Source organism: Acinonyx jubatus, chromosome C2, assembly GCF_027475565.1.
Source record: "Acinonyx jubatus isolate Ajub_Pintada_27869175 chromosome C2, VMU_Ajub_asm_v1.0, whole genome shotgun sequence".
NCBI lineage: Eukaryota > Metazoa > Chordata > Mammalia > Carnivora > Felidae > Acinonyx > Acinonyx jubatus.
Window position 1 is genome coordinate 70,336,309 of NC_069384.1, and position 13,903 is coordinate 70,350,211.

General features: G+C 37.5%; 1 protein-coding gene across 10 annotated transcripts in view; it reads left to right on the forward strand.

The window, feature by feature from the left end:
• RUBCN (rubicon autophagy regulator) overlaps window positions 1-13,903 on the forward strand; it is a 68,952-nt gene that overhangs the window by 26,883 nt on the left and 28,166 nt on the right. For all 10 annotated transcript variants that reach the window (XM_053220981.1, XM_015081546.3, XM_015081550.3 and 7 more), the window contains exons 2-5: window positions 1,233-1,386; window positions 10,890-10,976; window positions 12,777-12,936; window positions 13,595-13,701. In XM_053220981.1, the coding sequence (XP_053076956.1) occupies window positions 1,348-1,386; window positions 10,890-10,976; window positions 12,777-12,936; window positions 13,595-13,701 (393 nt within the window). In that variant the 5' untranslated portion in view covers window positions 1,233-1,347. The remainder of the gene's footprint in view (window positions 1-1,232; window positions 1,387-10,889; window positions 10,977-12,776; window positions 12,937-13,594; window positions 13,702-13,903) is intronic.

Consider the following 13,903-nt stretch of genomic DNA (forward strand, 5'->3'; position numbering starts at 1 on the left):
TAAGAAAGCCTGATGTCTCCCAGTTTGAATACATTCTTGGTCTTAAGGCCTTGAGAGCAGAAGACCAAGTTGAGATTCATCTAGCTTTCTCTTTTTAGATGATACTCTTATACTGGATCTAGCTTCACTCATTATATTTTATTTGTCTTTACTCATCCACTTTTAAAAATGACTCCGAAAATGCACATAAGAAGTTAGTTTTCAGTACTGATAGAATTAGTAAGGATTCCAATTCAGGACCCTTCTGCCCCGATATGCATTTAAACAATGTGAAATAGTTATGGTGAAAATTCCCTGAAAAAAATTATTATTCTCATGACTGTTCTTGACAAGTATAAAGAGTAGTATTCTAATAAGAAATGGAAGGGCAAGGTAAAGTGTGCAGTATGACACTTGGGGGCCTAAGAGGAGGAGTTTGGCATTTCATCTCTTCATGTTTTCTTTATCCAGTTTGATTCAGTGCATCCAACTTTTTTCATTCAATTGAAGTTGGTTTTGAGTTTTTAATGGGGTGGAAACTGTTGAGAAAATGCTGGGGATTTCAGAGGAACCTTGAAGACCATTTAGGGCAGCAATTTTCAAACTTTTCCTCCTCAGTACTTCAGATGGTCCAGAAGAATAAGCCAAAAGTTGACTGATTTGGGGGCGTGTCCCAAAGTGGCTCAGTGCAAACAGAACCTTTTTGTCTTGATTTTAGCTTAAAAAACTATGGGGGGGGGGTGGGAGGCAGAAATCATGGACAATTTACATTCTTAATCATAATATTTGTGTATACATATGTGTACTTAGTGCATGGAAATATAGTGAATAAGAAGTCTTTTTTGACTTTTTTGTTCTAAAAAAGATTTCTGGTTTGATCACATCCCCTCATCTCTTTATACACTGCTTATGTCCTGTCATTTCCAGAAATGGATCTTGATGGGTCTCAGTCTTAGAAACAGAGGGTTATAGGCTACTTATGTGAGAATTGAATGAGATAAAAAATGAAGATCACCTTACAAAACATAACATGCCTCATTAAGAGTGAGGGTTTTTGTTTTTGTTTTTTTAATCTTAGTGTTCTTTACAACTTAAGTCCTCTCTGATTTGGGTCTTAGGCCCAAGTAAAAATTAATAGAGGAAAAAATATTAGGATTTGGGCTGGAGGCCTCTTGGCTTAGACTTTCTTTGACATGTTTAGGATCAGATACAACAGAGTTAACTAACCTTTGGTATAATTGATGCCCTTGCAGGAGGGAGCACTGGCAGTTGCTGGGTAATTTGAAGACTACTGTGGAGGGTTTGGTGTCAGCCAACAGCCCCAACGTCTGGTCCAAGTATGGTGGCCTGGAGCGGCTTTGTAGGGACATGCAGAGCATCCTCTATCATGGGCTTATCCACGACCAGGTGTGTAGACCTTTTCTTTTTTGCCAGGTTGGCTGCATCATTTGCTGAAAAGAAACAGTTGCATTAAGTTGTTGACAGGGAGAAGATGAAGGCTACTAGTCTGTGAGCCCTTGAAGGTGGGACTGTGGTATGATGATGAGAAGGAAGAGGATAAGGACAATGATGATGAATCCCTAGGATTTTTCTCTTAGGAGCACCCTAGGACACATCAATTACAGAATATTGTCTTTTTTAGAATATTCTCTGAGCATCATTTATAGATAACTGGTTGATTCTTATGAATGGTAGTTTTAGTTATAGCTTAATTTTTTTAATATAAACTTTATTGATGTTGAGTTTCTTTTCTGTAATATCCTTGAACACTAATAAACTTTGAGTATTAATAAAGAGTAGAATATAATAATACGTAATGTTTTTTGCTTTATCTTTTGCGTTTACTTCATTTGCAGTGTTTTAAATAAGGTTTGGATCTGAATAAAATTGTCAAGTGAGTCATTGGCTCTAGTATCCTCCTACTTAAAAAATCAGACATCACAGGGGTGCCTTGGTGGCTCAGTTGGTTAAGTGTCTGACTTTGGCTCACGTCATGATCTCACGGTTTGTGGGTATGAGCCCCGCTTTGAACTCCACTGACAGCTCGGATCCTGGAGCCTGCTTCAGATTCAGTGTCTCCCCTTTTTCTGCTCCTCTCCAGCTCATGCTGTCTTTCTGTCTCTCTCAAAAATATAAATAAAATTAAAAAAAATTTTTTTAAATCAGATCTCACAAATATGTGCATAGGCTTGTATTCCTGAACAACTCCTCCGTATCCCATATCAGAGTCTAGTATTCTTCCCCGGAACTCTTTCCCTAGAGCTAAGCTTGTCTTTCTCTTTTCTAATCAGAATTTATTCTCAAGCAGTCACATTGAAAAAAAGCTAACCAACTAATTGGTGTTAAGGTATTTATAGTTGATAGGATTTAATATGCTACCCTTCCTTCTAAAAATGTATGTGTATTATCTCTGAACAGTATCTTCAAACTAATGTTCCTGTTTGACATTTTCAGAATTCAGTGGAGAAGTTGGCTTAGGTTAGATTTTCTTTATTCAGAGTAAGTTCTGAAAGTGAGGCTCTCTCAAAGTGTTTCTTAATGGTTATTGTTATTTAAACACCATTCTAGACATTTGGAGGCAACATTGTATGGTAGCCTGACAAAAGTCTTTGGAATCAGATAGAACTGGATTGAAATCTAGACTCATTTCTCAGGTCCTTGGGGAAAAAAATGACATAGTAGTTACAATTATAGACTCTTGAGCCAGACTGTTCATATTTTAATCTCAGCTTCAGAATTATGTGGTATTGGGTAAGTTATTTCTTTGTGCCTCTGTTTCCTCATTTGTAAAATGAGGTAACACTGATACCTCCCTCATTGAATTATTGTGAGAATTAAATGAGATAATATACATGAAAAGCTTTAAAAAACATAAGCTGACAGTTGATCTTAACTGTTAGGTAATAATTTTTTTGAGGCTTGCTTTTCTCATCTATAAAAATGAGAATAATGTTATTTGTATCATGTTTGATGGAAAGATTAAATGAAATAGCATACAAATTTACCTAGTGCAGTTTGTGGCACATACAAAATTAAAGAAACATTTATTAATTATTTCCTAAGTTTCAAGTTACATGTAGTCCTATAAAAAATAGTTATGAAGACTGGAATTTATAAAACAAATAACCCACTGCAATCTGGCTTTTGCCCTTACAACTGGTGATCTTGCTACTGAAGCTTAAGTAAAATGATGTCCATGTTACCAGATCCATGGACATTTCTTCCCTTTTGAACACTGTCTTGTGTTCTTCGTTGTTGACCATCATCACACCATGACTTGTATAGCATTATTATCTTCTAATGTCGTAGAGTCCTTCTGCTACCCCTGTGACCATTCCTTCTTAGTTTCTTTCCCTGGAATCTCTTCTTTTTGGGTTTTAGTTTTTAATGGGATTCTGTCCTATGTCCTTATCTCTTTTTACTCTGTACGTTTACCTGAAACAGCTTCATCCACTTGCATTGTGTTAACTATCACCTTTGTACTAAAGACCCCTAGCTCAGACACCTCTCCTGAACTCCAGATCCATAAGACAAGCTGTCTGCTATACATTATCATCTGGCTCTTTGTCCTGTAGGCTAAGCACAGCATGACCCAAAACAAACTTATTTTCCTCATGAGATTGCCCTTTCTCCTATTTTTAACACTGATTTGTGGCATTGCTAGCCACTCAGGTCTCCCAAGCCAGAAACTTGGGAATCATGCCACATGTTTTACAAAAACTCAATACAAGTTTCCCAGGCTGATGACCAAAATAACTACTAGATCAGTGGCAGTTGGTGAGTGGTTAAGTACTTGCATCTTGATAGCAAAAAGGTTCTCTCCTTGGTTCTATTACTAATTTTACATTGTCATCTAGAGTAATCACTTTACCATATTACAAGACTGTTTTACCATCTGTGCCAGAAAAAGAAAATGTCTTTTTTCTTAGAAAACGATTTCATGAAATAGTAAAGTCAATGGAATTCCAAATGAAGGATGCTTGGTAAATGCAAACCAATAATAACATATCTTGTTACAGTTATTAATAAGTGATATCTGTGAGAGCATATGGTCATCGAAATGAAAAATATTAAAGTATATGGTCATCTGCAAAATAGCAGTAGTGTTAATTAGTGAAAGCAAACCAGGCAAATCTGTCATACACACACTTTTCAACTATAGGCTCTAATGGAAAGAATCAAAACCAAAAGATCAATACCAATTTCACTGCTGCTTTGTTCTGCCTTGTGAAGACCTAACAATTAATGTCTGTGTCAAGGACTTATTTTTCCCTTTCATTTCCTCCCTAAAGATTAAGGCTTTCAAAGGCTTCTGGCTGCTGCGTCATCAGGAAGCTATTCTGGGTGTTGTGCCCTTGGAGAGGGGGAAGGGATACAGTGATTCATGCTGGTCATATCTATTCTGTGCTTTTAAAGGATGTGTTATGGAATGTGAACTTTATTTTTTTAAATCACTCAGGGCCTTTGGAAAGCTATGATATCATGACCATATTCTTAGAGGTATCTCATTTTCCCTGACAGCCTGCATCTGGGCTACCTTTTAGTTTTTCCATAAGGCAAGGAATATTTGATCATTTCTGTTCTACTGCTTAGAAATGTGGAGACACTCAGTCTCTAAGATTCCTCAGCTGAATAGGAGAAGTAAAAAGATCCCCCTCTTTTCCACCACCAAGAAGAAACCTTTTCTTGGCAATATAGGCAGCCCAATTTAAAAAATAACAATAATAACAGAAAAGACTTCTGTGTATTTTTCTTTTCTGAATATATAAGTAATATATGTTTTTAATTTGTTGAAAATTTGGAAAATACCAAAAAAGAATTTGGAGAAAGTAAACATCACCCTCAATACCAACTAATAACAATCACTCTTTAACATTTTGATAGATCTTCTTCTTTTTTTCTATGTATTTGTGTGCTTTTTAAAATATTAAGACCGTACTATATATGTCATTCTGTAACTTGCTTTAAAATATTTAATTTTTAAAATAAACAATACACTTATATGCTTAAAAACACAAGAAGCATAAAACTGTATTCAGTGAAACATCTTCTTTCCTTTCAATGCTTTAGGTAACTTCTGTTTACCAGTTTATTTCTAAAGAATTTTTATGTTTATAAGAGAAAATATGAATAATTTTCTTTGCTACACCTCCTGATTTTTCACACAAATAAAAGCATGCTATAATTATTATTCTACATCATGGTTTTTCCTTGATAGGTCTTGTAATTCATTCCAAGTCATTATATAAAGTGCTTTTTCTTTTTTACAGCTGTCATTTTATAATATTCCATTGTGTGTATGTACCATAATTTATTTAACCGGTCCCCTGGTAATGGACTTTTAGATTACTTCCAATCATTTGCAGTTAGTAACAGTGCTACAGCAAATAACCTTGCGTATAGGTCATTTTGCCCTTTACCGTAGGATATTCCTAGAAGTAGAATTTTTAGGCCAAAGGGTATGTACATTTCAATTTTGATAGGTATTGCTAAATTGTTCTCCAGGAAGTTATGTCACCAACGATGTAGAAGAGTATTTATTTCTCCATATCCATGCCAATATAGGGTGTTATTAAACTGTAAACTATCACCAGTATGATAGGTGAAAAGTTATATTCCTCTTATTAAGAAAAGTGTTTATGAGAACCATTATTGTTCCGTGAACCCTTTCCTATTCCCTCCCTCTCCACCCCCCCCCCCGCCCCGTTTTCCTCAGATTCTTTTCCTATGGATTTGTAGGAGTTCCTTATTCATTAATGGAATTAATCCTTTGTCTGTAATGTGAGTTACAAATATTTTTTTCCTAGTTTTTTTGCCATTTCATATGGAGGCTTTTTACTATACAGAAATATCTGATTTTTAGTAAGTCAGATTAATCATTTCTCTCAGGGCTTCTGGGCTCTGTATGATGCTCTGAAAGGGCTTCCCACTGTACCATTGTTAAAAATGTTTCTCGATGGTTTCTTCTGTTAATGGCTTAATTTTTTACATTTAAACCATTTCATCTGTAATTTATTTTGAATATACTTAATCCTCTTGGCACACAGATCTATTTCTGATTATTTATTATGGTCTGTTGTTCTATTTGTCTGCCACCACCGCTCAATTTTAATTATTGTAGCTTTTCATTATGATAGGAATTGTCCTTCACTTGTACAGTATGTTTTGTTGGTTGTTGATTTTCCCCCCAATATTCAAATATTTGTGATTTTATTTATTATTATTATTTTTTAAATATAATTTAATTGTCAAATTGGCTAACATACAGTGTGTAAAGTGTGCTCTTGGTTTTGGGGTAGATTCCCGTGGTTCATCACTTACATACAACACCCCGTGCTCATCTTTTGTCATTTTATTTACCCCTTAACCACTACATCAATTTTTCGATAAGGACAGGAAAAGCCTTCTTATACAATGTGATCTGGATCATTAGATGATTGATTAAGTGAGGGCGATTGAAGAGTCACTCAAACATTTTATGTTATGTTATGTTATGTTATGTTATGTTATGTTATGTTATGTTATAACATCTAAATTTATATTTATTCAACAGTCCTTGGATATAGGACCAAAACCTTTTCTGGGAGCATGGATCCACTGATGGAATTTCATATCATCTTTCCTGAATAAATTGCACTCATAATACATGAAACAGGGCTTCCAGTTTTAATTTCTTTCTGCTAGACTAGCAATTTAAAGATCCTAGAATATGAGTATAAAACTTTCTACATTTTTAGGGTTTTTTTCCTCTTTAACTTCGAAAGTTGTCTTGCCTCTATGTAATTTGACATCAAGTTTTTATTGAAGTTTTTGTTTGGGCATAAATTTTCAGCTCCTCTGGGTAAATACCAAGTAGTATGATTGCTGGATCATATGGTAAGAGTGTGTTTAGGTTTGTAAGAAACTATCAAACTATCTTCCAAAGTAGCTGTACCATTTTGCATTGTCACCAGCAATAAATGAGAGTTCCTTTTGTTCCATATCCTCACTAGCATTTAATGTTGGCATTGTTCTGGATTTGGGCTGTTCTAGTATAGGTGTATAGTGGTATAGTGTTGTTTTAATTTACATCTCCCTAATGACATACAATGTATGTCTTTTCATGTGCTTATTTGTCCTCTGTATATCTTCTTTGGTGAGGTGTCTGTTAAAGCCTTCGGCCCATTTTTAAAATCAGATTGTTTCATTTTTTTCTTTTTTCTTTCTTAAATGTTTATTTTTGAGAGAGAGAGAGTGCAAGTGGGGGAGGCGGGGGAGAAAGAGAGAGAATTTGAAACAGGCTCCAGGCTCTGAGCTGTCAGCACAGAGCCCAATGCAGAACTCAAACTTGGGAACGCTGAGATCATGACCTAGGCCGAAGTCAAACACTTAACCGACTGAGCCACCCAGTTGCCCCAGATTGTTTTCTTATTGTTGTGTCTTAAGAATTCTTCATATATTTTGGATAACATTTCTTTATCAGATGGACCATTGCAAATATTTTCTCCCAGTTTGTCGTCTCTCTTCTCATTCTCTTGACATTGTTGGTCATAGAGCAGAAGTTTTTAATTTTAGTGAAATCCAGCTTATCAGTTCTTTGTTTCATGGATCATACTTTTGGTTTTGTATCAAAAAGTCATCACCATACCCAGCGACATCTAGGTTTTCTCCTGTGTTACCTTCTAGGAGACTTATAGTTTTGCATTTTACATTTATATCTATGATTCATTTTAACTTAAGTTTTGTGACAGGTGTGAGGTCTGTATCTAGATTCATTTTTTTTTTCATGTGAATGTCCAGTGTTTTAGCACCATGTTGAAAAGACTGTCATTGCTCTATTGTATCGCCTTTGCTCCCTCGTCAAAGATTAGTTTATTCTATCTATGTGCATCTGTCTCTGAGCTCTCTATTCTGTTTCACTGATCTATTTGTCTTTTTTTTTTTTTTTTTTTGCCAATACTCCACTACCTTGATTACTGTGCCTTTATTGTAAGTCTTGAAGTCAGATAGTGTCAGTCATTTTTGAAGAAAACCTTTGCTCTTGTCTTTCAAAACTGTTTTAGCTATTCTGGGTCTTCTGCTTCTCCATATAAACTTTATTATTATTATTTTTTAATGCTTATGTGTTTATTTTGAGAGTGAAAAAGAGAGAGCACAAGTGGGGGAGAGGCAGAGAGAGAGGGAGACAGAGAGAATCCCAAGCAGGCTCCTCATTGTCGTCGCAGAGCCCAAATGGGGCTTGATCTCATGGTTCGTGAGATCACAGCCAGAGCTGAAATCCGGAGTTGGAGGCTTAACCAACTGAGCCACCCCAGGTGCCCCCTCCATATAAACTTTAGAATCAGTCTGTTGGTATCCACAAAATGACTTGCTGGAATTTTGATTGGATTGCATTGAATCTATAGCTCTAGTTAGAAAGAACTGACATTTGACAGTATTGTCTTAATATCCATTAACATGGATTATCTCTGTATTTACTTAGTTCTTTGCTGTTTTTCATCGGTGTTTTGAGGTTTTCTTCATATAGATCTTGTACATATTTCATTTTGGGGAGTGCTAGAGTAAATGGTAATATGTTTTTAATTTCAAATTCCACTTTTCATTGCTGATGTATAGGAAAGTGGTTGACTTTTGGTATTAGCCTTGCATCCTGTGACCTTGCTATAATTACCTACTAGTTCTAAGAACTTTTTTGGTTAATTCTTTAGAATTTTCTACTTAGATGATCATGTTATCTTGAACAAAAACAGTTTTATTTCTTCCTTCCAAATATGTATACTTTTTATTTCCTTTTTTTTTTTCTTAGTGCACTAGCTAGGACTTTAGTAAGATGTCAAAAGTAGTGGGGAGAGGGGACATCCTTGCTTTGTTTCCGATCTTAGTGGGAAAGCTATGAGCTTCTCACCATTAAGTATGATGACACCTGTAGGTTTTTGTAGATATTCTTTTATCAATTTGAGGAAGTTACCTTCAATTCCTAGTTTACTGAGAGTTTTTATTATGAATGAGTGTTGGACTTTGTCAAATGCTTTTTCTGCATCTATTGATGTGATCATGTGATTTTTCTTATTTGGCTGTTGATGTGATGGATTCCAGTCTTGATTTTGGAATGTTAAACTAGCCTTGCATACCTGGGATAAATCTTACTTTGTTATAGTGTATAATTCTTTCTATACAGTGTTGGATTTGATTTGCTAATGTTTTGTTGAGGACTTTTGCATCTGTGTTCATGGGAGGTATTGGTCCATAGTTTTCTTGTGATTTTTTTTTCTGGTTTTGGAAAATTAGGGTAATTCTGGCCTTGTAGAATGATTTGGGGAAGTATTTTCTTCTGCTTCCATCTTCTTATAGGCATTATAAGGAATTGGTATAATTAAATGTTTAGTAGAACTCACCAGTGAACCCATCTAGGCCTGGTGCTTCTGGTTTTGGAAGGTTATTAATTGTTGATTCCATTTTTTTAAGTAGATATAGGCCTACTCAAATTATCTAGTTCTTCTTGGTGAGATTTGGTAGATCATGTCTTTCAAGGAATTGATCCATTTCATCTAGGCTATCATGCCACTGAGCATAGAGTTGTTTATAGTATTCCTTTGTAATGTCCACGAGATCTGTAGTGTTGTCCCCAATTTTATTTCTGAGTTAGCCTAGAGTTTTGCCTAAAAAAAGGAAACCAAGTTTAGATGCTATTCACATAGATATGACATAACCAGGAAATGTGCTGGATTTGATATCCCACTATTGACCACCCTGGCCACTCAGTGTCCACTAAGCCACAGAGCAGAGATCAGAAACACTGCCACACTGCTACCAAAATATTAAAGGTCTTCATGATTCTAGTTGGCAAAAAAGTCTGTACATCTGACACCTGACACTTCTAATTCTCACTTTTACCTTCCCAGTGTAGGTGAGAAAGCCACTGACATTTGAGATGATTCTTTTTTTTTTTTTAATGTTTATTTTTGAGACAGAGAGAGACAGAGCATGAATGGGGGAGGGTCAGAGAGAGAGGGAGACACAGAATCCGAAGCAGGCTCCAGGCTCTGAGGTGTTAGCACAGAGCCCGATGCAGCACTCGAACTCACGGACTGTGAGATCATGACCTGAGACGAAGTCAGAAGGAAGCTTAACCGACTGAGCCACCCAGGCGTCCTGAGATGATTCTTGAGTCACATATTAAGATCTGATTTAAGGATTCTTTCTAGGCTGTTTATTTTGTTCCATTGGTTGGTCTGTCTCTTAATGTTTGTACTAGTTCTGTATCTCTAAGTTATTTAGATTTCAGTTTTAACCTGTGCCCAGTCATCTCAGAAAGGATTCCCCAAAAATAAGAATTAGATTTTCTTAGTGTAAACATTTTGCTATCATGTTCAGACCTCCTCCAGTGTGAGACTATTTTATCTAGAATTGCTCATTTCTTTGACTCCCTGACCTTGGAAGCATGGGAAAAGCAGGTCTTTCCTTACCTGATTTTGCAGTAGGAACTAAAGACATCTGTCTCTGCCTTTTAACGAATAACTCTTCACCAATTTTAAGATTTACCTTCGAAGTGTTAGTAGTATCCACAGATGTATATGATCATAGATTTTGATTTATGGATTCTCCTGAATAAAAAGTGATTAACAGCTCTTTCCAAAAAAAAAAAAAAAAAAAAGATTTACCTTCGAGGGCTTCAGTGGTGGAGAGATGAGGGAGAGATCAGATTATTTTCATTGTATAACCTTCTCTATCACATGCATGCATTACCAGTTCAAAAGAACAGTTAAAACAGTTTTTAACAATTATCCTTAAAAAGGGTGAACATGAGTATATATCCTTTTGATTGTTGTTAAGAACCTTTGTTGAGGTAAGGGAAGCTTATGCTCTCCCCCTCGCCCTCTCTTTGAATTGGTCTAAAATGGTAGATTTCTTCACCTTGTATGTTCCCATAGGAGGTGTGTTGCCGCCAGACTGACTACTGGCAATTTGTGAAGGACATCCGATGGCTCAGTCCGCACTCAGCCCTTCACGTGGAGAAGGTAAGAAGTGAAAAGTAACTGCAGGGCCCTGTTGTTTGATGTTCTGTCTGGAGAGTCTCCTAGGCTAGAAAGATGGCGTGTGTTAAGTTTCCTATTAACTGAGGAAAGGAAACTATGCCTGTAAGACTAATCTGGAGGGCTCGAGGGGAGGATTGTTTACTTAAAAAAAATAATAAACCTTACAAATACATTGCTCCAGGCCTTTTTCTGTACTCTGGGGAAGAGATGAAAAAGTTTTGTTATCTTCAAAAGATCTGCGTATTAGGATGAGAATGAAGCTGTTCAAAATCCTAGGAAAATGGCAAGAGATTCCCTGAAGTAGTTGGGGAAGCAGGACTGAGATGCTGATAACTATGTGAGGAGAAGAGGAGCCATCAGTTGGAAAGAAATGGAGATTTCTGGAGGCCAGCGTCAAATAAAGCCGAACGTGTTCCTGAACAACAGCTTTAGCTACCATTGTAGGACTTTACTCTCCTGACCTCTTAGCTCAACATAGTACCCTTCATTTCCAAGTAGGGAAACAGCTCATGGAGTTTAGTGACTTGGCCAGAGTTACACAGCTAGCTCCAGTCAGTCACTGCCAAATGTACGTATCTATTTATTTAACTCTTCAGTATGGAAAATCTCAAATACATACAAAATTAATGAGAAAAGCGTAATGAACCCTGAAATATCCATTACTCATCTTCAGTATCTGTTAATAGCTGGCAATCTTATTTCATGTATATCCCACCTACTGCAGGTTCATCACTGAGATGATGTCAGGAGAAGTAATTTGTTTTTAAATGATCAGGGAACCAAATCACAAGATGTCAGACTGGCCCTTTTTGTGAAGAAAAGGCCAGAGCCCAGTGGTTTTTCTTATGTGGATTTTCTTTGTCCTTCTCACTTTATTTTTCTTGCCACCACTCCCTCTCACCCCAGCTAACTTCCTTTTCTAAAATATATTGATTGCCATAGTCATTTCTTCTTGGAAGCTGCCTGAAATTGCCATCCATACATGTTTTGCACTGAACCTGGGCTATGAGTCCTTGCTTTTGTTTATTTATTATTATTATTATTTTTTTAATGTTTGTATTTATTTTTGAGAGAGAAAAGAGAGAGCATGAGCGGGGGAGGGGTAGAGAGAGAGGGAGACACAGAATCTGAAGCAGGCTCCAGGCTTTGAGCTGTCAGCACAGAGTGTGATGCGGGGCTCAAACTCACAAACTGTGAGATCACGACCTGAGCCAAAGTCAGACATTTAACTGGCTGAGCCATCCAGGCACCCCAGACCTTGCTTTTAGAAATAGTCAAATAGAAGGAGGTTCCAAATAGAGAATGCTGTGACTACAGCCAGAAAGAGACACTCAGATGGCTTCTCTTTGGTGGAGAATCTTAGGTGGTGTCTTCCCAGATCCTTTCCCCCAGGTTTTTGTGCATTATTTTCTAGAGGCCACCTAAAATGGAAGACTCTGTGAAAGAAGCCAAGAGGTCAAGTTTATCCCTCCTCAGAGTACCACAGGATCATGTCTCTTTGGAGTTAGAACATAAAGAGACAGATATAGCAGCTTTGTCCTCTCCTGGAGCTGCATATCAGGTCTTAACTGCTTAGTCCCTCTGCAGTGGCCCAATCAGCAGTGGAACCACTAATCCCTTCATTCCCGCTTCTCCTTCAGTAACCTCTAAATACTAGCTGGAGGAAAAATATCTCTGATTGCCTCCTCTTCCCTTTCTCAATTTGGTTCTCAGGTCATTAGGCCTCAGTCTTGCTGTCTTTACCAGGATGCATGTTTTGACTCACGCCTCTTTGCCTCCCAGTTCATCAGCTTGCACGAGAATGGCCAGAGCAGCACCGAAGGTGTGAGTGAGCATGCTGTTGCAAAGTTGTGGCTGCAGCATAGCTTGCAGTGCCACTGTCTCTCAGCCCAGCTCCGACCTCTGCTTGGGGATAGACAATATATCAGAAAATTCTACACAGGTAGGTGGAGGTCACTTAGCCAGGATTGTTGCATATACTTCTTCATCTCTTCCACTTTACTCTTCCTTTACAGACTGACTCTCACCCCAGAGCCCCATACTTTCACTTGGTGCCAATAGAGATTCTCAACAAAGACACACATCCAGTCTTCTCTCTCACCTCCTGTGTAAAACACAATCAGACTTTATGCTAAGGTATTCCCCTACCTCCATATACACAAACCGATGAGAAAAACCCCCATTTACGGAGTTTCTGTGTGCCAATCACCATTACATGCTTTTTATACATCTGATCTTCCCAATAGCCCCAAGACCTGGGTATTAATACCTCTGTTTTCCAATCAGAGAAGCAGAGCCCGAGGAGATTAGGTGACTTGGCCAAAGTCACCTAGAGCCAGGATTCAAATCTGGGACTTTATGACTTTGAAGCCTCTTGTTGTATCCTCTCTATTATACAGCATGTCACTTAGCCTATTTGTAGTAGTGTAGTAGTTACTATACTTTGTCACTGATTCTCCTTCTCTTTGTAGTGGTATGATTCTCCTTAGGTCATTTTTACCTTTTGTCTCCTTCCTTCCCTGAGCCCCTCCCAGGCTGTACAGGGAAGCTAAAGTTCCCCCTGTTGGGCTCCATCACAGCAGTAGCTCTTCTCTCCCCAGATACTGCTTTCCTGCTAAGCAACGCCCACGTCACGGCCATGCTCCAATGTCTGGAAGCAGTGGAACAGAACAACCCCCGCCTCCTGGCTCAAATTGATGCATCTATGGTAAGGGGGCAAGGAGTTATCACTGTCTGTGCTGGGCCCCTGGACCTCATCATGGTAAAACTCTCTGTAGCAAACTGCTTCTTTGCTTAGGCAGTTGTGAACTAAAAGTCTTTCATTAGGAAAAAAAAAAATACTTCAAGAAGAAGGGGAGGTACTGTTAAGTATTTATTGAAGTAAAAAGTCTAAGCTTAGGTCTGTTTAA